The sequence below is a fragment of the Scatophagus argus genome, chromosome 11 (genome assembly GCF_020382885.2).
Source record: "Scatophagus argus isolate fScaArg1 chromosome 11, fScaArg1.pri, whole genome shotgun sequence".
Lineage (NCBI taxonomy): Eukaryota > Metazoa > Chordata > Actinopteri > Scatophagidae > Scatophagus > Scatophagus argus.
This window is the reverse complement of record NC_058503.1, coordinates 14644360-14667405: the sequence shown is the minus strand read 5'-3', so window position 1 is coordinate 14667405 and position 23046 is coordinate 14644360. Positions and strand designations below refer to the sequence as shown.

General features: G+C 40.6%; 1 protein-coding gene across 1 annotated transcript in view; it reads right to left on the bottom strand.

Moving 5' to 3' along the window:
* Window positions 1–23046, bottom strand: part of abca12 (ATP-binding cassette, sub-family A (ABC1), member 12) — a 63670-nt gene that overhangs the window by 16484 nt on the left and 24140 nt on the right. The window contains exons 29-55 of the mRNA XM_046404335.1: window positions 22019–22125; window positions 21157–21356; window positions 20669–20745; window positions 19054–19184; window positions 17970–18140; window positions 15795–15959; window positions 15356–15548; window positions 14999–15138; window positions 14404–14523; window positions 14150–14240; window positions 13578–13757; window positions 12710–13037; window positions 11672–11786; window positions 11236–11565; window positions 10673–10742; window positions 10458–10592; window positions 9644–9805; window positions 9262–9445; window positions 8373–8591; window positions 7398–7594; window positions 6087–6244; window positions 4707–4940; window positions 4360–4507; window positions 3607–3853; window positions 1825–1914; window positions 750–837; window positions 441–568 (exon numbers count right to left, since the gene is read on the bottom strand). Of these exons, the coding sequence (XP_046260291.1) occupies window positions 441–568; window positions 750–837; window positions 1825–1914; window positions 3607–3853; window positions 4360–4507; window positions 4707–4940; window positions 6087–6244; window positions 7398–7594; window positions 8373–8591; window positions 9262–9445; window positions 9644–9805; window positions 10458–10592; window positions 10673–10742; window positions 11236–11565; window positions 11672–11786; window positions 12710–13037; window positions 13578–13757; window positions 14150–14240; window positions 14404–14523; window positions 14999–15138; window positions 15356–15548; window positions 15795–15959; window positions 17970–18140; window positions 19054–19184; window positions 20669–20745; window positions 21157–21356; window positions 22019–22125 (4408 nt within the window). The remainder of the gene's footprint in view (window positions 1–440; window positions 569–749; window positions 838–1824; window positions 1915–3606; window positions 3854–4359; window positions 4508–4706; window positions 4941–6086; window positions 6245–7397; window positions 7595–8372; window positions 8592–9261; window positions 9446–9643; window positions 9806–10457; window positions 10593–10672; window positions 10743–11235; window positions 11566–11671; window positions 11787–12709; window positions 13038–13577; window positions 13758–14149; window positions 14241–14403; window positions 14524–14998; window positions 15139–15355; window positions 15549–15794; window positions 15960–17969; window positions 18141–19053; window positions 19185–20668; window positions 20746–21156; window positions 21357–22018; window positions 22126–23046) is intronic.

The following is a 23046-nucleotide window of genomic DNA, read 5'->3' as shown; positions in this document are numbered from 1 at the left end:
AAGAAGCCCATTGCTATTAACCTGAACCAAGGCCAGCCAGTTATATTTTTGCACATCCTTATTTTTTAACTAATAAATTTTTGTTTCCATTTCAAATATTTAAAGCTTCTTCATAAATTAATTAACTGAAGACTGAAAACTGAAAACTGAAATGAAAATTAATTCTTTGACTCATTAAAGCCTGAAGAAAATTGAGCCCCATACACGTTTAACAGTAAGCTGTCTAATGTCACCAAAATGATGGAACATTATGAAATGTAATTCTAAATTGGGATATAATATGCAATATGACTGCATGGATTTTCCTGGAACATCGCTTGATATAGTTTGTGCAATTAGAGTATTGATTAAAACTCAGACAACAGCTAATTGTCAATGAAGCATGGGCTGAATTCTAAATGTGGCCTCATTAACCAAGTGTAAACACTGGTCACATTCACCTGTTCCTGATGAAGTCATTTGCTGTGGCCACAAGGTAGTTCTCCACATTGAGGCCACTCAGGTTATACACAATCTGAGATGAAGGAATCTTCTTATGGGGGGGCTCGAAGCCATCCCCATCACAAATCTGCAGTGCACAGAGGAGACAAACGCATTACGCTCGCCCTTTTTCAAACAACGTGCACATGAGCACACAAGGAGATGTTCATGTGAGGAAACACACAAGCATCAGAACACAAAAAATCACTCACTCACGCACACACAGGCACACACACGCACACACAGAGTTTTCGTTGACCCAGACCAACCTGTTCCTGATTGGTGCATTTACAGACATTAAATGCTTTTGAGCCATTCCCTTTAGAGCTCCACTTGTTTGTGTTTGTTGTGCAGGACCTAAAAAAGAAACATTCACAAAGTGAAATGAAGTGTGTGATAACACCACAAGACCTTGCCTTAATAAACCCCAGAAAACATCCTTAAAATAGAGGTTTTTAGTGCATCAAAGATCTACAACCCTTCATACTGTTTTTTTTTTTGTAACATCAGGACCTAAATACTTTCTGTGATATCACAACAATATTCAAAGCTGTTTGATATGTGCTGTAATATTATCTTCTTGTGTGGGTTGATGTCTGCCTCCCCCATATTTTGATTTCTGCCAAATACTTTCAGGGACACTTTGTGCAGATCAAAAAAGAAATTGTGGCATAACACATAGATGTGCACACTCACATAGACACCCGTTACTTTAATTAAGTTAACACTAATGACCATCGTTAGCACTTTAATTTCTGTAAAATTATTTAAATGCAGCACAAAGCATCCTTTTAGTCTTTGTCATATTGTGATGGAGCAACATGAGAAACACATAAAATCTCTCTTCTTCCCCCTCTCTCTCTCTATCTCTCTCTTTTTTTCCCCATTTATTTATTTATTTATTTTTTGCTGAGAATTTTAAAATGCATCTGAGGTCCGGTTCATGAGTGCCAACATTGATTTGAGTGCCTCTAAGGGCAAAATCTCCCCTATAAACACGGGGTGTTTATGGAATACAAATGATCCTCTCACATTGCAGGGTCCTGCTGCAGGCTTTCAGCCACATACATTGAGCTGAGCAGCGGGAAAATAGAGGGGAGGGACATGAGAGAGACGAGCGAGAAAGACAGAGCAGCAGGAATTGGAGGGAGACAGACTAGTAAAATGAAACAAGGTGAAAGAGAAGGCACAAAAAGAATGACAATGAATGAAATATGAAAACACTGTACATGAGGAAAAGAGCAGAACGCATGGAGAAACTGGACACTGGTGCACACACTATAACTGACAAATCTATCATTTTCAGGGAAAAAAACAGCTGGCTTTTGAGGTGTGATAACATACAGGCTGTCGGACTTGTCGAGGCACGCGTTATCGATCCCAGGGAAAGACATCATGGTGTCCATCAGGTGGCTAGAGTTGGGATTTTGGTTACTGTGGAGCCAGAAAACAATTAGGTCGGCTTCAGCTCAAAGGTAACAACAATAGTTACAACAATAATAACAAGTAACACAGACAAAAGCTGTTGCATAAAGCTCCAACATGGCATCAGCAGACAGACAGATTTTGTTTCAGTTATTATTGATTTACTAAAATTGTTGTTCGCAGCTTTTAAAGAGATTTGAAATTCAAGGTTGGCATTTCAAGTTTTCTTGATAGAGACGCAGTTTAAAGAACATTTTCTACCTCACAACATTGTCAATAAAATGACCATGGAGCCATAGTCAGATATAACATCCTTACAATATTTGATTTGCCTCTTCATATTTAAGTGGATGTCTTTAAGCCATCTTCTACCTTTGAATGAACATAGAGGTACATTCTTACATAATATTCATCACATCTGCAATTCATACTGGCAGGGCTGGAAATTATTCTACAGTCTATAGTTGACTGAAGTGGTCTGGATGAGAATCAGCCTTAAGTCAAGTCTGGAGCCAATTTTTGGATCTTTTTCACAAATAATAGTAAAATAGAGCCTGAGATCAGTTTCAGCAATGGTGTTGTTAGAGACCATTGTGATGAAGAGGATGCTGAGCGGGAGACCTCAGAGTAGACTCAGAACATGATGGAGAGAACATATATCACCTGGACTATATTGCTTAGCCTACTGCCAATGGAATCTGGTTGAAGATAAAGGATGGATGGATGGATGGATGGATGATGGGTGGACGCATTGATGGATGAAGCACCTTTGACAATCAACTACTTCACTTTCTAAAAGCTCTTTCGACATATAAAATGATAAATCCACACATTTTCAAACTCTTTTTGTATAACAAGCTATGGAGTACTGAGGAGAACATCCATAGGGTCTTTGATGAGGACTGGCACCTCAGCATTTTCTCCCTTGCAACATATCCCCTTGATCAAACAACAGTGCGTCTCAAGGATGAAGACATTCATAGCAACCTCCTGACACTGTTAATCTTGCTCACTTTGATCTCGCATCTCAGCCATCTTCATCACAATCATCTCCCTCCTTTATGTACTCTCCTGCTCTCCCTCCTTAAGGTCCATCTGCCCTTCAACAAACTGGAGCTTCAAATTCATTTTGCAACAAGTAAGACATGTTGGGGAGGGGACTGCAAATGATGCAGGAACCCAATCAAGAAACAAGATGCATCAACCTCTTGTTGCAGCTCTGTGGTTTCAAAATTTGATCTTTTATTACTGTGTTCTTTAGTGTGTATGCTTTGTAAAGGTAAAAATATGGCAGCACTATATAACATTAAGTTAGTTACATTATAACAGAGGTGTCTCACTTGAGATAAACACACCATGAAGATTTGTCTCTAGCCTTTGCTATAATTTACCACATTTATACAATGAAACCACAGGAAATTTGCAGTTTCCTGGAACTGCTAAGACAAATTATGTCAAAACTTGCTCGGACAAGACCCACTTTTTCAGATGCCTTGGTGTGGTTATCTGTTGCCACCTGAAAGGCACTGGTCTTACCCTCCAAATGAATTGAAAAAAAAGAGCAACGCTTCAGGGTTCGATTGAACTACGCCAAACATGCTTGGTGTAAAAGCATCCTGATTAGCCTTGTTTACTGCTGTGTACTCCTCTCTCAGTGGTCCTTTCTGTTTTTTTGAGGGGGCTTTTCCCATCGGGACTGACCTGAAGAAAGAGTAGCTTGGTCCAAATTTGTAAAGCGCAGGGCTCAGCTCCAGCTCGGGATAGTGTCGCAGGTCATTCTTTATGGAGCCAAGGCCCATAGCACACAACACAAACAGAACCGGAAGCAGGATCTGTGAGATCAGGCCCTTCCAGTCTCTGCGGCTGTGGTGGAACCTCTTGATCAGTATGGCGGCCATCTGCTGCCAGGCCAGGGACATGCCACACACCATGGACGAACTGGTAAGCTCTAGAGGGAAAGAAATGGAGACAGAATTTCATAATTTGTTTTCGTACTAATTCACTTCTTACTGTAATTTTCACTAAGGCACGTTGAGCTAAAGGTTTCAGGGTAGACTGTATCACAAAAGATGGCAGTCCAAGCCATTCAGGTTGGTGTTTCATCTATGTCAGCTGAGGAAATATTTTAGGTAAAGTATGAAAATTGAGAATGTAAAATAAAAAAAACACACACACAAGAATGTCTGAGAACACTGATGACTACAGTGACCACTGCCATTGATACTGTACTTACAGCTTTTATATGAAATTCATGCTATGTTTTTCTAAATGAATCCTTTTATTTTAAATATTTAATAATCCACTGAACATTACTGAGTCTATGGAGTGTAATGTTTGTAGGTGACAGAAGGAATGAGCAAAAAAAAGACGAATGAAAGGAATATAAAGGAAGGAGGGAATGATGGGAGGGACGACAAAATATAGAGAAGGTGAGGTAAAAGTGAGGGAACTCACTGATCTTGTCACCAAAGCCGGGGATGCTTCCGCTGATGTCTGGAGGGAAACTGTCGATGGATCCACTGTCAGAAATCGTCTCTGAGATGGACAGGGGGCCGTCTGCAGCCTCCCCTCCTGCACCGCCATGAGTCATCTGGAGGAAGACCTACACAAATGAAAAGAAAATATTATCATCTGTGTATGTCCACAAACTTATCATTATAATTTGATGACTTGTGATTATGCTTATATAATCATTTTACATAGGGAATATTTAAATGCACCTCAGCAGTTGAGTCTGATTTTTCCTACACTGTGTCTGCAGAGGAAACCTGTTTTTTGCACACTGGTGTGGGTGAGCTTACCTCCTCTAGGGTGGTGTCAGAGATGCCATAGCCCCCCAGCTGCAGGGCTTCCAGGTTGGCGTCAAGCGCGGTCAGGAGGGAGCGATATGAGGAGGCGTTAGAAGAGCTGAAGGGAGGCAGCGAGTAGACAAGGTCGCCCCCGAGGGCCTCTTTCAGTCGAGCTTCAGGGACATGAGCTTGGATGAAGGATTTCAGTTCAGCGTTGTCAATCTGCTCGGATTCAGGCTCCAGTATCTGCAGATAGAAAAGCAGGAATAGGTTATAACATGCTTTATTTTCAAGGTTTCACAGAATTATTTTTGCACAACTACAAATCAGAAGCCAGTGTGTTAAAATGATTTTTATTTATTTTATTTTTTTTTATTTTTGAGCCACGCATGCTCTATCAAGCGACCCAAAGCATAAACCCAAAGCACATAAATATGCTTTGGCAACCCGAATCATATTTTTATGCTTTTATGTCTTTACATACATATAGTGTGAGCTGTTAAGCAGCCTATGTAGACATATGAGTTGTTAGTATAGAAGCACATCTGTTGCATCCGACAGGAAAAAAAGCAGCTCAAATGCATCTCATGAAGACACAGTGCTAGTTATAAAATTTACTGCTCTGTCTGAGCATTTAAGGATGAGATAAACTTGGGAAACTGGCAACACATTTTGTTTGACACAGCCTGAGGTTTTCTGCCTCCAGATTATTCAAATGACTGAGCACAAAGGCATTACAGTCTGAAATAGATGTGAGAACAGTCAAAATACAGAATACTGAAGGACCAAAATATGTAACTGGCATAAAGAACACAATGTAGGATAGAAGGATACTTAATAATTCAGAAAAAAGTGAAAAAACAACTTTGGACTGCTACGCTAGGAAAGCAGCTGAAGATATAGCAGAAGAAAAGGTATGAGTCAGTTTTCAGCAGTCAGCAGAGTATCATTTGTAATGGATTTGCACAGTTTAGCAGTTTTTCAGTGTATGTGATACAAGTCACACTGTTGCAGCATGTATTGTGAGCAATTGCAGTGTCCAGTGTGGCAGAAATGAAACCTAGGATTTATACATATATTTATTTATACACACGAACAGGCCGGCTCCTTCATAATAATGTAGTGCGAAATGTTACTGTTTGTGCTGGCTGTGCAATGTCCAAGACGAGTCGCTCTTAATAGAAAGTCTGAGTGAAATCGTGTATCGGTGATAATGCTGTTGTTCACTCACTTCTAAGCTAAAGGTTGCAGAATACAATCACTTGATATCCACTTATGCTAAAATGGAGCACTGGAACCAATTGTTCGCTGGGAAAAATAGGAATAATTTGACAGGAAATAATATGGAAAAAACGTCTCATGATAATTTCATGAAAACAAAATCATAAATACCTTCTTGGTGAGAGTGAGTTTGTAGCCCTGACCCAGTTTGTCTTTCAAACGGAAGGGCGACCCGCAGCATTTTATTCCTCCTCTCTCTAGGAAGGCGATGCGGTCGCTCAGTACTTCAGCTTCATCCAGGTGGTGGGTGGACATGATGATGGTTCGATCTGAGAGGACACACACACATAAAACATCTGCATAAATTGTACATGCATTATACCATCCCATAACTATAACTCAATTGGAAGCTAAAGGGATTTGTGTGAATTTAGTACACAAAAACCCTATGATTTGATGTCAGTGAAGTGCACATCATGAGATTATGTTTATCGGCAAAGCTAGTCTGTAAAGAGTCACATAACATCACTGAGGCGATACTCAGATGTCTTTTTGGATTTTCCTTATTTTTCTATACTAGTTGGCCTCTTGAGTGTAGCTGCCAACGCATGCACACACATTCATAACAACATTACATTACAAAGAAAACACACAAACAAGCTGTGTCATGCACATAATCATCAGAGGAACACAAACAGCAAGTGATGCAGAAAGTTTATTCTGAAATAGAATCCCCTGGCAACAAAATCTCACCAACATCTGAGACAGGGCCAATTATGCAGGATATTTTCCATGTCTACAAATACATGGCATTTAGATGTCTCCCTGCCATGACTGCTGCTACCATAATAGAGTCTAAAAAAATACCTCTGGATTCCTTTTGGATTAATTATATGCTAAATTTAAAATCAGAAGTCTGAGCAGGGGAAAGCCCTCCAGGGTTGGCTCCTGATTCACTGCTCTTTGCTGTTCTACCCCCTTACCTGTAAAGAAACAGAACGGGACTAAACACAAAGGTGAGAGCTTGGTCTGTGCCAAGGGAGTGTGTTTAGCATAAAATGTGAATTTGAGTATATTTGTACAACACCACTAATCAAAAACGTTTGCATTCCTGACTGTCATCCATGTTTGCTAGGATGAAGATGATGCAATGTGATTAAATGCACATTTATTTTCTAATTGTTCAGTACCACAGTGGTTCTTCATGGGAACCCCCTTATGCTGAATTGCTTGTAACATTATATGCTGCCAGGGTGCTGCATAAGTAACTAAGTAAGTAAACTTTATTTCTACACCACCAGTCAAAACCAGAGCTACAAGATGCTTCACAGGTGCACTAAAATCCAATACCACAAAACCCAACAAGACATTCGGGGAATGGTCAATCAGAGGGAAATGAAACAGAATATAAAAGAACAACATAAAAAACATTGGAGTAATAAATTCTAAAAATTGCAGTGCATGTCTGCCCGAAAGACTCACTTTTCTTGTGCTGGATAACAATGTCCCAGATGTTACGCCTGGAGCAGGGATCGACCCCTGTGGTGGGTTCATCCAGAACCACCAAGCGAGAGCCCCCTATGAAGGCGATGGAGATTGACAGCTTGCGCTTCATGCCGCCCGACAGGGTGCCCACCCGTTTGTGTCTGTGAACGTACATGCCCGTCTCCTCTAAGATCCTGGTAGGGGAGCCAATGAAAAGCATTAACATGGAGCTCATGTTAACATACTTTTTCTATGCATTACAACCAATTTCTGAGCAATAGTTTCATCAGTTACCCAGTGGGGGGGATTTTTTTTGTTTGACAAGTTTCTTATATTTAAGTCCAGGCTTATTACTGATTACTGCTTCTCCCCCGAGAAATAATCTTATGATGCAACTGGGTTTGAATCTTTGCTCAATGATGTTACAGAATGAAAAATGATGTTTCTAACTCTTGTTCCCATAAGCTACAACATGAAGATGCAAATGAGAAAAATGAAATAAGACGTTATAAAATTCTTATGGAACATGTGAGCTTGAAACAACACAAGCGTTCTCAGTCTGCATTCGATGGTTGTATCTGAGATTTTCACAGTTTCTGAGATGCACAGGTGGGGACATTTTTTTTCCTTCATACTGCTTAGAATTTTGCACCGAGGCCTCGAGATATGAGTAAATCATGGCACAATCAGTTTGTCTATGACCATATCTGAATTATTACTTGTATTTTTGTATTAATATCCCCTTGAGTAAGAAGGCGCTGGATGCTATTCACTGTTAAACTCTCATCACCCCTGCCCATATTTCCTTTTTATTAGAAGAACATGCCGTTGACTGAGCCAACTGAGTTGTAAAATATATCAAATTGCACTGCTACACCATGCAGAGCCCCTGACATCATCTAATAGACACGGTGCATTACGGTACTGAGTGCACTGTGATACGGAGCGTATTCGCTGTAAAGGATGACTTACGTGCAGACTTGTTCACACAGTTCCCTGTGTGACCAGTGCGGGGCCTTGATCTGGCCATACAGCATCAGGTGCTCCTCGGTGGTCATGTGGTCAAAGAGGACGTCATACTGCATGCACACTCCCAGCTCTTTGCGGACATCATCGATGTTGCTCTGCATGTCTCTGCCGTAGACTTCAATGGAGCCCGAAGATGGGGCGAAAAGTCCAGTCAAGAGAGACCTGCACACAACACAAGATAACTTATTACCTTAGTGACAATAGTGAATTTATAGATTTATGAATTGTCATCAGAGATGATTTTGGTTTAACAGTTTATACAGAGGTATTTAGCATCATCTTATTTGGTTATTTTATGCCTCGTGAAAGGGAAAAAGTTAGAATATAATTCAAACATACAGACAGTTTTGATTAGGTCTGCTCATATTTGCTGCCTGGAGTACAATATGATGAAAATGCCCCCAGTTTCTGTACTTTCTTTCAAACACTTTCCTTTTAAGTTATGATTTAATGGTCCCAGGAATAATATGAGAAATGAAATCCCCTCTTAGTTTTGGTTGTTTTCAACATTGTTGAATCCTATTCTGCTGCTGCATTCATTGTGCAGTTCACTGGATAACAGCATCAGCAAAATTAAGTCACATTTAAAATGTAAATGTAAGTGCTCCAGTTGATGAAGACCCGTCAGGCTAATCTCTACCACGCTGCATTTGCTGTGCCAGATTTGGACAAAACAATCTCCCTGTCAGCAGCAGGCCCTTGAGATGATTAAAGGGATGCACAAATCAAATTAAAAAGATGCTACATACAGCATGTGAATGGTCAAAATGCATTTGTATTCATCTTAGGACATGCTGATACAGTGAAAAAGGGACAACTGTGTGACACATACATGGTGGTAGTCTTGCCAGCTCCATTGTGCCCAAGCAGTGAGGTGACATGTCCCTCGTAGAAGGACACATTAAGGTTTTCAATAGCCACCCGGTCACCATAGATCTTGCTGAGACCATGGAGGGCAACGCCCACTGGGAGCTCAGAGAAGTCTTCACCAGCCTGAGAGGAAAAAGTGCTCTGGCCTGAGAGAAACATGGAGGCAGAGGAAACTTGTAAATCAAACTAACAGGGGACAGGAATTAAATAAAAAGTGAGAGGGGAAACGTGAATATAGTTAGGCGTCTGGGTCAGAGAAAAAATGACAGACCATGAAAGGGAAGGAGACTGTGCTGTTTAACATTATTTGCCGTATTATAGTAAAGGGTCATTTTTTTCTTTACCTTTCCCCTTGTCATCGAAGAAGACAGGGTGGTTTTTCTGCATGATGTTGGTGAAGAGGAGTCCTCTGCCCACCTTACTGTTTGACCTAATGCAGCAGCACAGGTCAGCCCAGAAGGATGCTCTGAAAGGGAAGTACCATGGGGCAGGGATGCCATACTTTCCTAAAAGGAAAAAAAAAACAAAACAAAAAAACATATTTCCCATTTATATATGGAACATCATCTATAGACAAGATACCAAGCAAATCATAAACCAATGTATTTGCTTCAACTAAGGCTCATAAACATAATTATCATAATGGTGCATTTACCCCTGACAATACAGGGCTACAGCAATGCAGCCAGAGTGCACACATTAAATTGAAAGAATGACAGCATATAAAGAACACATCTCTACTTTCCGTTGAAGCCAAAATGTCCCAGATATGAACGATACCACCCCTCACTGGTAAAGTTTTGGACTGACATCAGAAAAATTAGAAAAACGAACAGTTGAACGTACATCACTGTGATATAGACTTTTACTTTCAAGCAAAATGATAGAAACCATCTCTGAGAAAAAATTATTCAGTGTGTACTTTGGGCCATGTCCCATCTGCTAAGATGGAGGGGGAGGGGTTTATGACCTGTTCTGAAGCCAGCCACCAGGGGGCGACTGAAAGGCTTTGGCTACTATCATCATAATGCGTATATTGTTGACCATATATAATATTTCCATTGAGCTCAAACAGCAGCTGACCTGACAAAAATGACTGAGTACCTTGTTCGTGTTTCTTAGTATCAAGGCTCCTTAATGTCATATCAATTTGTTTACCTGGGAAGACCATGCGGATGTAAGCCCCAGTGATGAAGTAGAGGATGGAGTCGATGACCATCAGCCAGCACAGCCAACCAAACGAAGATGTGTCTCCAGCAATGGGCGATGTGTAGCAATTGTTCCAATTAATGCCTTAAGAAGTCAACAGAATTATTATTAATGTTTTAATGTAGTGTAGTTTTAATGTCAGTAAGATGTCTGAATGCGCATACCTTCTCCTTGGGCCTCGTAGCGAGAGATATATTGACTGGCATAACTGAAACACGTCGGGGAAAACAAACTCTGAAGGAAGATGGGAGACAAATTAGACGGGATACAGAAACAGAAGCAGAAAGAAAGAATAAATAAATCCAAAATCCTTTGACAACATGATGCAACACTTTAAATATATGAAGTGATGTGATAAAGTATGCTGTAAATGTGCACAATTTATGCCAGCATAAAGTTAGAATGAAGAAAAACGGTGAACAGAAAAGTCAGTTTACCCTCTACATCCCTGCTTACTTTCAACACAAAAAATAAAAATAAAATCTCACAACAGAAGAAAAATACAGGCAAAAGGCAAAATCCACAGCTTATTCCAACATTTTCATAAAATTACATTTGAATCACAACTGTGAAATTATTTTTTTAGGATGCATAATGTAAATTAAATTTTGGGAGGGAAACAAATCAATAACTTGCTATTCCTGAGCAAATTATTTAATATTTGAAGTTATTACACATATCACAGCACAAATACTAAACGTGAGCCCTGAATAAGGAGAATCCTCACCAGGGCGCTCTTCTGGGCAAAGGTGAGAGACGTCTCCACGGCCATGACCACAATGAAGGGGAAGAAGCAGAGGATGTAAATCAGGCTGCCGCTGAGACCGGCAATGTAGGTGTTGTCAAAGAAGGAGCTGATCAGGTAACTGAAGGCCAGGATGCTGAAACCATAGTCGCAGAGATACAAGAAGAGGAGGAAGCCATCACTGTTGGGCAGGATGTGGCCGTACTTCAGCACCAGCGTGAGGATGAAGATGGTGAACACGAGGTAGGCGGCGCACTCCAGGAACCAAGCGAAGAAGTGACTGAGTGGGTTGACTCCCATCATTTTCATGTACTGAGGGAGAAGTAAGAACAGGGATGGGAATACATGGAAATGTCAGCAACAAAAAAAAAAAAGGCAGATTCTGAGCCTGCTCTGTTTATTTCAAGTGAGAGATTACCTCATGCAGCCTCAGCTCTCTCTCATGCACCAGTTTCTTCACAAAATCCGCCACAAACAGCACCCAGGCCATCATCAGCATGAGTGGGAAGACAAAAGAGATGGCCTCCAGGTACCTGGGGAATACATAGGTGCCAACTGTCAGTCAAATTTCCAGAAAACCTAACGTCCAATCACTGTCAACAACAGCAGTTGAAAAGACCTATCACTGGCCTGTCAGTGGCTTGACAGACAGACAGAGACGCAGAGAGTGGAAGAGCGATATTGGGTTTGGGGATTTCTGACAGCCGTGTTCTGATCCTCTTATTATTTACGCAAAATAAATGCCTCGCTATTTTATTTTTTTATTTTTTGACCTTATCATATCTGGAGTCTGACACATAGGAATATAGTGCTGGCTGTTTTTCATACTACACAGCTATATTTCACAGCTATCATGTCAGAAATTGTGTTGTTGAGTAATAAATCAGAACAACGGGAAGGCAAGGATCATCATATCTTATAGCTGGTAGAGCCAGAGACAGTGGCCCGCCGGTGCTTCTTAGATGAGATATCAGGCACTGTCTTAAGACGCACTCGAGGGCAAGCGCAAACATCGGCGTTACATTCAAGCATGATTTATTGGAAACAATGCAGCATACTGAAGCACAAATTAATGCCAAACCCATACTGGATTGGATATACAATACAGAGACACGTGCTATTCTTTACGGATGGTTATTAAAGGCCTGAAGGGCATTTCAGCAAATCCGTATATATGTGCACGGTCCTCAAAAATAAACGCACAATAACGGTGAATATTCATGCGCATGGTTCAGAGCCAATTATAAAGTGAAAGGCTCCTGTGAATGAGTACTTACTGTCACTCCCTCGTGACAAATGAATAATGAGAAAGCATATATTATTCCACATCAATGCCTGTACGTCCCCTCAGAGAGACACTGTGTATCCTTTCATGATTGTATGCCTACATCCATACGGAAACATGTTTGCACTGTATGTGTGTGTGTATGTGCATCCATGTATTCAGGGGACTCACTCATCCCGCAGATGACATGGATAGGGGAAGGGCTGCAGCTGGACGGCTGGCTCTGTGACTCTCTGTCCAGTCTGGGTCTCGATGATAGCCCGATCGATGTTCTCCTGCAGGTAGATGAAGCCCCGGTTGTAGCGCAGCGTGTGGCTGGCCGAGATGTGCGTGTCCTTTACAAAGTAAGGGTCCCGGACTCTGTCTGTACGCATGACGTTGTCCATATGCATGCGGATAGTGTAGCTGACTTTAGGAGGCAGAGAGGAGGTGGAGGCGGAGGATCTGGCCTGACGTTTCCTGGATGAGTCCTTGTCTTTTGGAAGCTTGAAGATGACACCTGAAAGACAGATTGCACCATCTCACCGCATGCAATTTATACTTCAAGACAAAATTCAAAGACCAGACTAACTCTTAAGTTCCTCGCCTCAGGTAAACTATTGCTGAGTCAGATCTCCTGTGAGCCTCTGTCTCAGGCTGGGCTTACACACGAAACCATGGCGTTATCTTACTCTAACAACAGGCACAAGCTCAGAAAAAGCAGCAGATTACTGCACAAAGAAAGGCAAATTAACAACCTAGCTGTTTGTAAAATTGGGCTGGAGTTCTCTGTTATATGAAAAAACTAATGCTTAACATGCAGGGCTACACCTATTATAGCAGCAAAGATTAATCAATATCATAAATCTTTTTCAAATTGTTATATTACAGCCATCTAGGTGAATTCAGATGACATACGCATGATTCAGCTGTCAAGACGAGCAAAATCAACAGACACGCAAGAAGCCTGGAGCCCTTTGCAGGTATTGAATGCATGCTGCGCCAACGTTTAATGAACCTGGAGGATGTGATGAGTCCACCCTACACAATATTTACTCACTTGCATAGAGATCACGGTTTCTGGCAAGGTCATGAGCTACGGCATCCAGCTCTTCAACAGAGTCATAGCCACGGTAGCGGTCGAACTTGATGCAGGAGGAGAGGTCCACCATGAGGGTGGACAAGGTAGTGATCTGTTTCAGGATGTGCTTGTTCTTCTCCAGCATGTCCGTCATGTTAGCTTTGAACACGAAAAAAGAAATTTTGAAAACTAAAGCAACTCTAAGTGCAGTTTAAGCTCTGACTGCTGTAAATGCATATTCAAATAACATTTGAAATGACATTTGCTGTGTCTGTTTGGTGCCATGCCCTGTTATGTCATATGTTAACTAAGACAGAAATATGGTCTGGCAATACAAGATAATCGAATTAAATAACCTGCACATAAACGCCAGACATGCATAATCATATCAAGGAGAGACGCCGTAAGAATTTCACGTTGAAATGAGTGCAATACTTCCTGCTAACTTCTGCTTTATGTGGATATTTTACAGGCAGTAAGTGAGGGAGGAATGGATAGGTAAGCCTGGTATCTGCAGCTTACAAAAGTAAGACCTTCAAATGCTCACTCACAGAAGCTGCTGAGCGTCTCCTTCATTTTGCCGACATCGATGTCTGTCTGCATCTCAATGAAGTTCTTCACAAAGGAATTGCCAAGGGAATTCTGACAGGAGGGGAGGGAGAGTGGAAGAGACAATGCACAACACCAAGATTCAGTTGCTAAAACTCGCTGAAGACCACTGCAAAGTTTATCTCCAAACTTGAAGAAGAAAATCAGCCAGTTACAATAACAAGATAAACAGAAGGCAGTTCTTCAGTTTTCATACCTGCAGCATTGGCAAAGTGTGGCTGAGTATCTGGGCAGAGTTTATGATGTAGCTGGATGATTGAATCCATTCTTCGGAATACTTCCTCAGATTTGCAAAATCCTGCAAGGTCGCATTGGCCTGGACAAGGACAGGACAAGGACGAGAACATGTGGGACAGCTGTGTATCGACAAGATTTCATAAGCTGCTGTGCTTGTGTGTCTGCGTGTTTAAGGCAGCAGTACACTGAAATACAAAATCAAACTTGCTCAAAATAGAACAACAGCAGAGGATGGTGGTGCATACAAATTTGTGTTCAACCCTGCAACTCTATTTCTTGTTTACTATGTGACTAAACAGGTAAGTATCACCTAGAAGAGAAGAGGGAGAAACAGCAGAGACAAAAGCCTCTCTATGCTGTTTTCTTTCTGACTGCCGACCAAACAGATTTACTTTTAAAAAATGTGTATAACAGTACAGTATAATATTTTCTATTAAGTATCTGAGATTGCCTCCAAAAGTATAGTGCTTGAGTAAATTAAGTTCTTAGTTACAGCACATTCCATCACTGATTAACTTGTGCATGTGCTCATGTATGCTGTATGTACTGCATACCTTCTCCATTATGGCCCTGGTGACAGGTGTGTCAGGGGTGTACAGAATTTGTCCCATCAGCATTGGTTTGAGGAAGGCCCAGGCAATGGCTCCACCTGTGGTGTTGACCATGTCCAGGTACATGTTCATACAGAAGGGAGCTACACAGGGAAAGAAGAAGAGAAGAGGCTCATTAGAAAGGTGTCGGGATACTCTTCTCTGTTACTCCTGAGTGGTGAATTATTTTGATAGCAAAATAATACCATGAAAAACACAATACCAAAACCAAATATTTTTATGTTGAGAATGCAACCGTGCTGAAAAAACAAAAACAAAAACAAAACATAATTCGGCCTCAAATCCGTCCTCCCAACGTACAGGCACTTGGCGGGATCTTGAACCTCTCAATCATCTCCTCTCTCTGTTGGTTGTCGAAAGAGGAGGTTGACTCCGACACGATGTGGAGTTTGGAGATTCCAAACAGAGCCAGGATGCCGTTACTGCACAGTGCTCGAGAGAGGGTGACAAATGTGGCTTTGCTAGAGATGCTGGTCCTCTGTCCTCTCGTCATCTGGGGGAAGAACAAATTCAAACTTTTAATAATTTACAGCTTTCATCTATTAAAAATTGATTATTTGTCGCACAAATCAGATTGTCATGTAAGACCTCCAAAACATTTTTAAGCATGAGCAAAATACACTGAGAAGCCCTTTTACATTCCTTATTCTTTGTGATATATTAAGTGTAACAGTCACACAAGCATACACACAGGAATACACTGAGAGTGAAACACTGTACAGTAGTAAAGACTACACACTTCATTAAATTCATTGTTGGCCACCAGGTTGAGGTCATCGATGGACAACAGGTAGCTTTGCAGCTGATTAATGGCAGGAAGAAACGTGTTCATCATGCTGGTGAGAGCCTCAGCCACCTGAAGCATAACTCCCACCAAGCTCTGCATGTCCTCGGACAACACCATCTGAAAGAAAGGGAAGCAAACTTTCAAACACGTTTCTGTGGTGTACTCAACAATTTGCCAGCTATACAGGTGGTGCATCACGCAGGAGCAAAGTGCTCTTTCACCAGCTTGAATCAAAGTGATTAACTAGCTTTTTTAACTAGAGTTTATTTTAAAAGAACCACAACTGGAAAGTCATAGTTGCATATTCTGCTTTTGAGCACATTGCAGGATCTGTCACATTTTTCTCTTTCTCATTATTTGGTTGATTCAGTCAGAGCCACAAAATAAATAAAAGCAACTATTAGCATACATATTAGGCAGACATATATGTCTTGTATTCAATTGCTTTTGAGGCCATTATTAACCAAAGCCAATCTTTGTTGGTCAAATGGTTTTCAGTTGTTGTTTTAAATGTGCACACTTTTAAAGTAGAGCATCTACATTTGCATTTTATATTGCTGCCATAAAATTCAACAGAGCACCTAACAATGTATTTTCAACACTTTCCATAGCCTGGTTCTGTATACAGCCTTGTTATTTGTTTGTTTATTTATTTTTACAAGTACAAGGCAGTTAGTGAGTAAAAAGGTTGGTGAAATTGTTATGGTAAATTAGATAATCAACAATGCAACAAACACTTAAAGACACTGGCATCAAATTGGTGATGGTGGTGAATTTAAATGGCAAGATTTTACAGGTTACAGTTTCTCCCATCTTGTGTTCGGTGTGTACTTTGTTGATAATTGGTAAACTTCCAACAACTGTTTTTTGTCCACTTGGGGGCAGCAGAAACAAGCTCTGAAAATAATACATTCATCACCTTACTTGCTTATTTACACATTCAGCAGACACGCAGCAATGTTATCATGTGTCTGGCCACCTGGATAGTATAAATCCAATAACAGATAGTTTAAATCCAATAACATATTCTCTGACTTGAGACTTGACCTGGACTCGAGATTTCAGACTCTTTATTATTATTGCCACTCGCTTTGCGGCTACAGAGGTTAAGTTGATTGGTTTGGCATTTGCTGAATATTTTGAAAAGATGAGGGAGTGTTTGTTTGCATAGAGCACCGGTTGTGGTTTGCATCTCGGTCTTCTCCGTGCATCTTTATTCACTTTAATCTTCAGGATCTTCCATTTGACTCACTGTGTACTGAGTGTTTTGTCAGTGATTGATATCAGGTGATTCAGTTGTGCACGCTTCCTCTTGCCTGGCGGTGCTACTCTGCTCCTCGCCGCACTGTTACAGTGTGTAACCCTCCGCTACACTTTCTCAAAGCTTTAGGCTTTATTTGTTCCCACTGCCCTGACTTCATACCTTCATGGAGGATGTTAAATATTCTACTACGCTGTGCAGCTGGGGCACATACGGGCTTCTGTATGGCACCATTACGCATTAACTTGCCACCATCAAATAACATTAATAAACAGTGCTCCTTATTCAGAAGTATGTATATTTACGGGTGATGGGGTTTTGATCAGAATTAAAATGCATGTCAAAAACCCAAAAGTAAGATAAAATACCAAATAAAATTCAGGATCAAAATAAGAAAAGAAAAAAAAAGATTTTATAGTAACAGAAAAGAGGTCTATTAAATGTTTCTTTTAAATTACTTTCTATAGGCAACAAGATTCGCCCATGTTGATGGCGTCCTGGAGTTGGGGAATGGAAAGTATTTGTTTTCTTAGATCAAACAGAAAAACATCAGTCATGAAATTTTTTAAATGTGTTTGGGAGACAGAGCTTCATCTAGAGAACAAATATTTTCAAGTACAAAAGCAAATTTCTCTCTGACTCATATGGTCCTCAAACAAAAACACTGAAGAATCAAACGTGTTTTTCAGCTGCGCAAGAGAAACGATTTCTTTGTCCATTCAGCCATTACAGAAGAATGTACAATCACCAAATCCTCACATTCTCTGGTATTTTACAAAATGAACAAAAAAAAAATGCATTAACTTTAGAAGAAAGAGTAGCATGTTTTTTTTTCTTTTCACAAAAAAATCTTAGTTCAGCCTTACTCTGTAAATGAGTTTCTCCACGTTGAGATGGCGAGCCATCAGCAGTGAGAAGCTGTACCACTGCTCAACAGACATGGAACAGAAGGCCTTTAAGATGAGCAAGTCAGACCCTTTCATCTCCCAGGATGCTGTGGAGTTGCAGTGACGCAGGTTGACCAACCAGGACAGGATCTTTTTTAAGGGCATGAGGAGACAGCAACAAAAGCACAGGAGAGGGCACATCATGACACCATGATCCTGATCCGTGCTCTAACAAGGCACCATCACCATTTTACTGTATGTTTTTAGACTGACTGATGCAGTATTAGATTAAACAAGCTCCATGCTGGTGCACCAGCCTGAGTCAAAGTGTATCAGCTACATGGCCCTAATGGAAAAACAATACAATGATGCAAGATCATATAAAATGCTGATTAAAAAGGGAAATCTTCATCTTCAATGTCATTGAGCACATGCAGTAAAATTTGGTTTGCACTTCTTTACTCCATTGAATTTATATGACAAAATTAGTGTTTAGTTACTTAGCAGTTTCAGATTTTCAGGACAAAATATTACAATTAATAATGAATTATTTAAAATCAGACCAAGCTTTAGCAGTGGTAACATTAATGATGTTTACACATCAATGCATAAATAATTATAATGTAATTATACAACATGGGTTATTTTGAAATGGTCCACTCTACACAGTTACTTCTACTTTTGCTACTTTAAGTATATTTTGACACTAGTAGATATTTCTACTTAATGCAGAACAGAGTATTTATGCACTGCAGTACTGGTGCTTTAATTAAAAAAAAAACAAACATGAATACTTCCATCTTGGCACAGATTTGAGAGTGTAGCAGTACAATGGGCCTCCTGAGCATAACAATCTGTAGAAACACTAACAACCATGAGTCATGACGATATGAACCATGTTCTACATTGTCTGCTGAAGAATTTAATTGTGTGATTTTTCTGCAGCAGTGTAGACTCTGACCATTACAACGAGTCTTCAAATGTGAGTGAGGGAGTAACTAAATGTTTGTTCGTACACTACATACTGAACATGGTTACAGAATGAAGATGTCCACTGGCTCACCATTAAATTGTTGTTCGGCAGAGTGGTTTCCAGCAGGAGGTTGAGAGCAGCCGGATCAAAAGCCATGCGTTGCTGAACATCCGCAATGAAGGCAGTTTTGTTCCTCAGCATCTCACCGACTGTCACCACTCCTGGGAAATAAGTGACAGAAGTGCTACTTGAAAAGTCTGTATTGTTTGCTTTTTGATATATGTCTTGTTTCACTTCTATAATGTTGGAAACTATAAACAGACAGCATGGAAAATCTAAGAATTATCTGAGCTTTCAGCTGCATTTTTTCATTACATTTTTCAAGTAGGTGTCTTGTAAATTATTACTTAATGAAGTGCCGCAACCTGATTGCATTTCCCGTTGAAGAATAAGTGTGACGGCTGCTTCAGGGTGTGCTCACATTGAACTTTCTTTTTGAACTGCAACTTACCAAAACTAGTTTTATAAAATATTTAAAAAAAAAAAAAAAAAAAGCATCTCGCTGCAATTTTGGCATCTTCAGAAGCTGAAAAAGTACAGCGTTGAATGACATCAATTCATCCTCAGCCTGCTAATCACACTGAAGAAGACACTGCTTCAGTGCTTACTAAACAACAATTCCAGACAAAGTGACACCAGAGAAACTGGCCACTGTAATATGTTGTTTGGTTAGATAATCAAGCAACAATCAAAGTGGTGGCATCAGACACAAGTGAGCAACAGAAGAGCTGAAATGATCAGTCTGTCGTCAAAGGTTCGCGACCAACTATTTTTTTACTGATAGCACATCAGACAGCTGGATAATATGCGATACAGTGATCAAAGTCTAATGTCATTTACTGAACGACAAGAGAAGTAAGATATTCTTTCAGGTGCTTTTTTAAGTTAAATAGGATTTTTTTATCTTTTTTTCTTAAAACCACTCCCTTAGTCAGCCACATCTCTCAGTGCTTACAGACATCAAAAGCACACTGTTGATGGGGGAGTTTTCGCTGCTCTGAAAATGTTTGTAGCTAAGACACTTGGGTCTTTAGAAGGTAAAAGCTGGAGGCTAGATTTACAGGAGGAAATCTCAGAAAACAAATGGTCTGAGGTACGCCCAAAGGCTCGAACACAGACAATCAACACATGGCTTAATTTGCTTCAATACAACTGGATTTTAAAAACACATAACACTATCAAACGTGTATCAATTTAATCTCAAAACTCCAGACACATGAAGCAAATGTAACAACGCTAAATTAACATTCTTTTCACTGCCGGTGAGAAGGTAATGTGCTCAAAGTTTTTGACAGTACTTGACATGATTAGCCAGATAACAAAGCTAAAGATCACTTGTTTGCCAAAATTGTGCATCCTGTATCCTTACCAAGTGCGAATCAATATGTGAAGTATCTATCATCACGAGCTGCTGTGTTTTACTAAAGGAAAGCTGAAAGTTTTTTTAAAATATCTGGGGTTCATGGAGTTTTAAAAAGGCATGGTGATAGTAATCCCAATACTACTTCTACCACTAATAATAATAATACTTTATTTATCTGCCTATTTCATTTACTGTCAAGGTTGACAATTTTATTGATATGTAATTTTTGTTTAAATTAGAACCTATTTTTTTTTCTAAATACTGTTTAGAGAAATCCCTCACCTGGAGTGGTGATGTTGACTTTAAGTGAGCTCAGGCTGCTGGTGTTAAAGCCCAAACCTTGAGTCAACACAGAGGTCCTGTAATCATATAAGCACATGCATTCCAATACACACACACACACACACACACACACAGCAACATAGACACAAACAGATAAATGCACTTCAGACTTTTGATAAAGCTTTGCCATTTGTCATATAATGCTGCCAGGCATCCTGCAGGCTAAATGGGCTGAGGTGAAAAACATTTCTTATTGGTCCCAAGCTACAACAAGAGATAACTGTCTGATTTTGCACGTTTCAGTACCCTCAAATTCTGTGCCGTGGGTTCTGAGACACAAAACAGCCCAGACTGCTCTGTGATACCATTTAATAAATTATACAAAAGAGATAAGTGATGTTAAGATGCAGAGCGACAGATAAGAGCAGCTTTTTATGTACAAACATGAACAAAAAAAAACTTAAAGAAGAATAAAGGCAAAGCTTTACCAGTTTGACCGGACATTGTAGGAGCTAGGGTCTCCGATGATGGCCTGGAAGAACGCATCGACCAGAGAGGTTGTGTTCATCATCAGACTGTCAACCAAGAACTGCAGGCTGGGCATTAAAGTGTGACACAGCTGACCAGGCTCCATGGAGAGGGTCCACATCAACAGACGCACAGACTCCGTTTTCTCCAAGGTGCAGACCTACAACAAATCAGTCACATAAGCACCAAAAACAGTTTCTGGTCAAATCGTAGAATCATTGGAATATTTTTACAAGATGATTCATTTTAGGACTTGCAGGGTTAGAGTTGGAGCCTATAGAAAATCTGTCTCGGTATGCCTCAGAGAGCTCCTAGGTCTTACTGAAAAGTTTTACTGCTGATGAGACTGTTTTTCAGCCTTTCCCTTCAAGCCTGAGCAAAACTTTCTGGGCTTTTTGTTGAAAATGTATGATTTGCAGCTATCTTGGCACAGGAAACAAATAACATCTTCTGGCATTTAATCAAAAAACATTTCACCATCTCTGTCAACCTACAAAAACCCAGTCTGCCTGGAGTCTAATCAGTGTTGTACTTGTTGCCTATTCATGTCCATGCTGCTATTTTGCTCCAATTTAACTGTCAGTTATCACAAAGCACATGCAGTGCATATGACTGGGTGGAAGACTTGACAACATTAGCGTCCTCTTGTATAACCTCTACAATATCAGTTACTGTACTACTAACTACTTCAACAACTACTGTACTTCCAATTATAAATTTGCTTATTAAAACACTGACTGTGTTTTCAGACATTTGGAAGTGCTATTTTCCCAGCAGTGATGAATGATAAATCTGTGAAATTTCAATAGTCAGTGCAGAGACCTGGCTTTTCAGGCGGTCAAGATGCAATGTGAACTGGGGGTCTGTCAGGCTGATCTGGAGGAGCTGAGCGGCGGTGTCGCAGGTCTGTTGCATGAGCATCAGGTTCTCTGTGAATGGAGTGGGAGAGAGAGAGAGAGAAGGAGAGGGGGAAAAAATGATAGTAAGAGAGAGGTTATTCGAGTCAGACAGGAAGATGTGATGGGAAAAGGAAAAGGGGGCAATAAGGTCTGTGAGGTGACAGAATAACATGACATCCCACTGGGCCTCATTACGACTCGCGCCATTACGGGGCAGCGTCGTCAGGCAGCGAGCAGCAAATGATGTGCTTAAAGTGAGGCCCTGTGCGGGACTGATGGGGCCAGGGGGGCAGCAGTACTAGATGCTGTCGTGCATTAAAACACATCTGACAAGCCATAAGAAAGGCAGTACCTCAGGCAACAAGACGTGATGACAGAATATTTAATTAGGCCAAAATTAGACAATAGTGACGTTTAATCTCAGGGTCCTCAACACCGAGGGGTCTTTGCAATTACAACAGTTCACTCTGGTTGTGTGTGTGGTATGTGTGCACGCGTGCATACGTGTGTGTGTGTGTGTGTGTGTTTGTGTGCGAGGAATATGAGTGAGGTTTCGGAGAAGAGAAGCTGCTGCTGCTTACAAAAGAGATTCTGCACACTAAAAATATTATCACACAAGCACAGACGCCAATTAAACGGAGGTCATAGATGTCCACTTGTGTGAGTGCACGGGGAGATGTTTAGCGAGGGCGGACGGGATAAGTGATTGAATTCTACTTTGCTAATGAGATTTAAAAAGGTGCTGAGTAGCTTTCTGCTGGAGAAGTGCCATATGGCCTTGGGCTCTTTGGGAGCTCAAGCTAAGCCGATGTGAAGTCTTATCCCTCATATCTCCAGAATGAATTATGCCGGGCTATAATCATGTATACAACAGCATTAACTAAACGATTTATGGTCTTCCCATGGTGCTGCAACGGCCATGAAGGTGTACAAAAAAGACAAGAAGGTGAC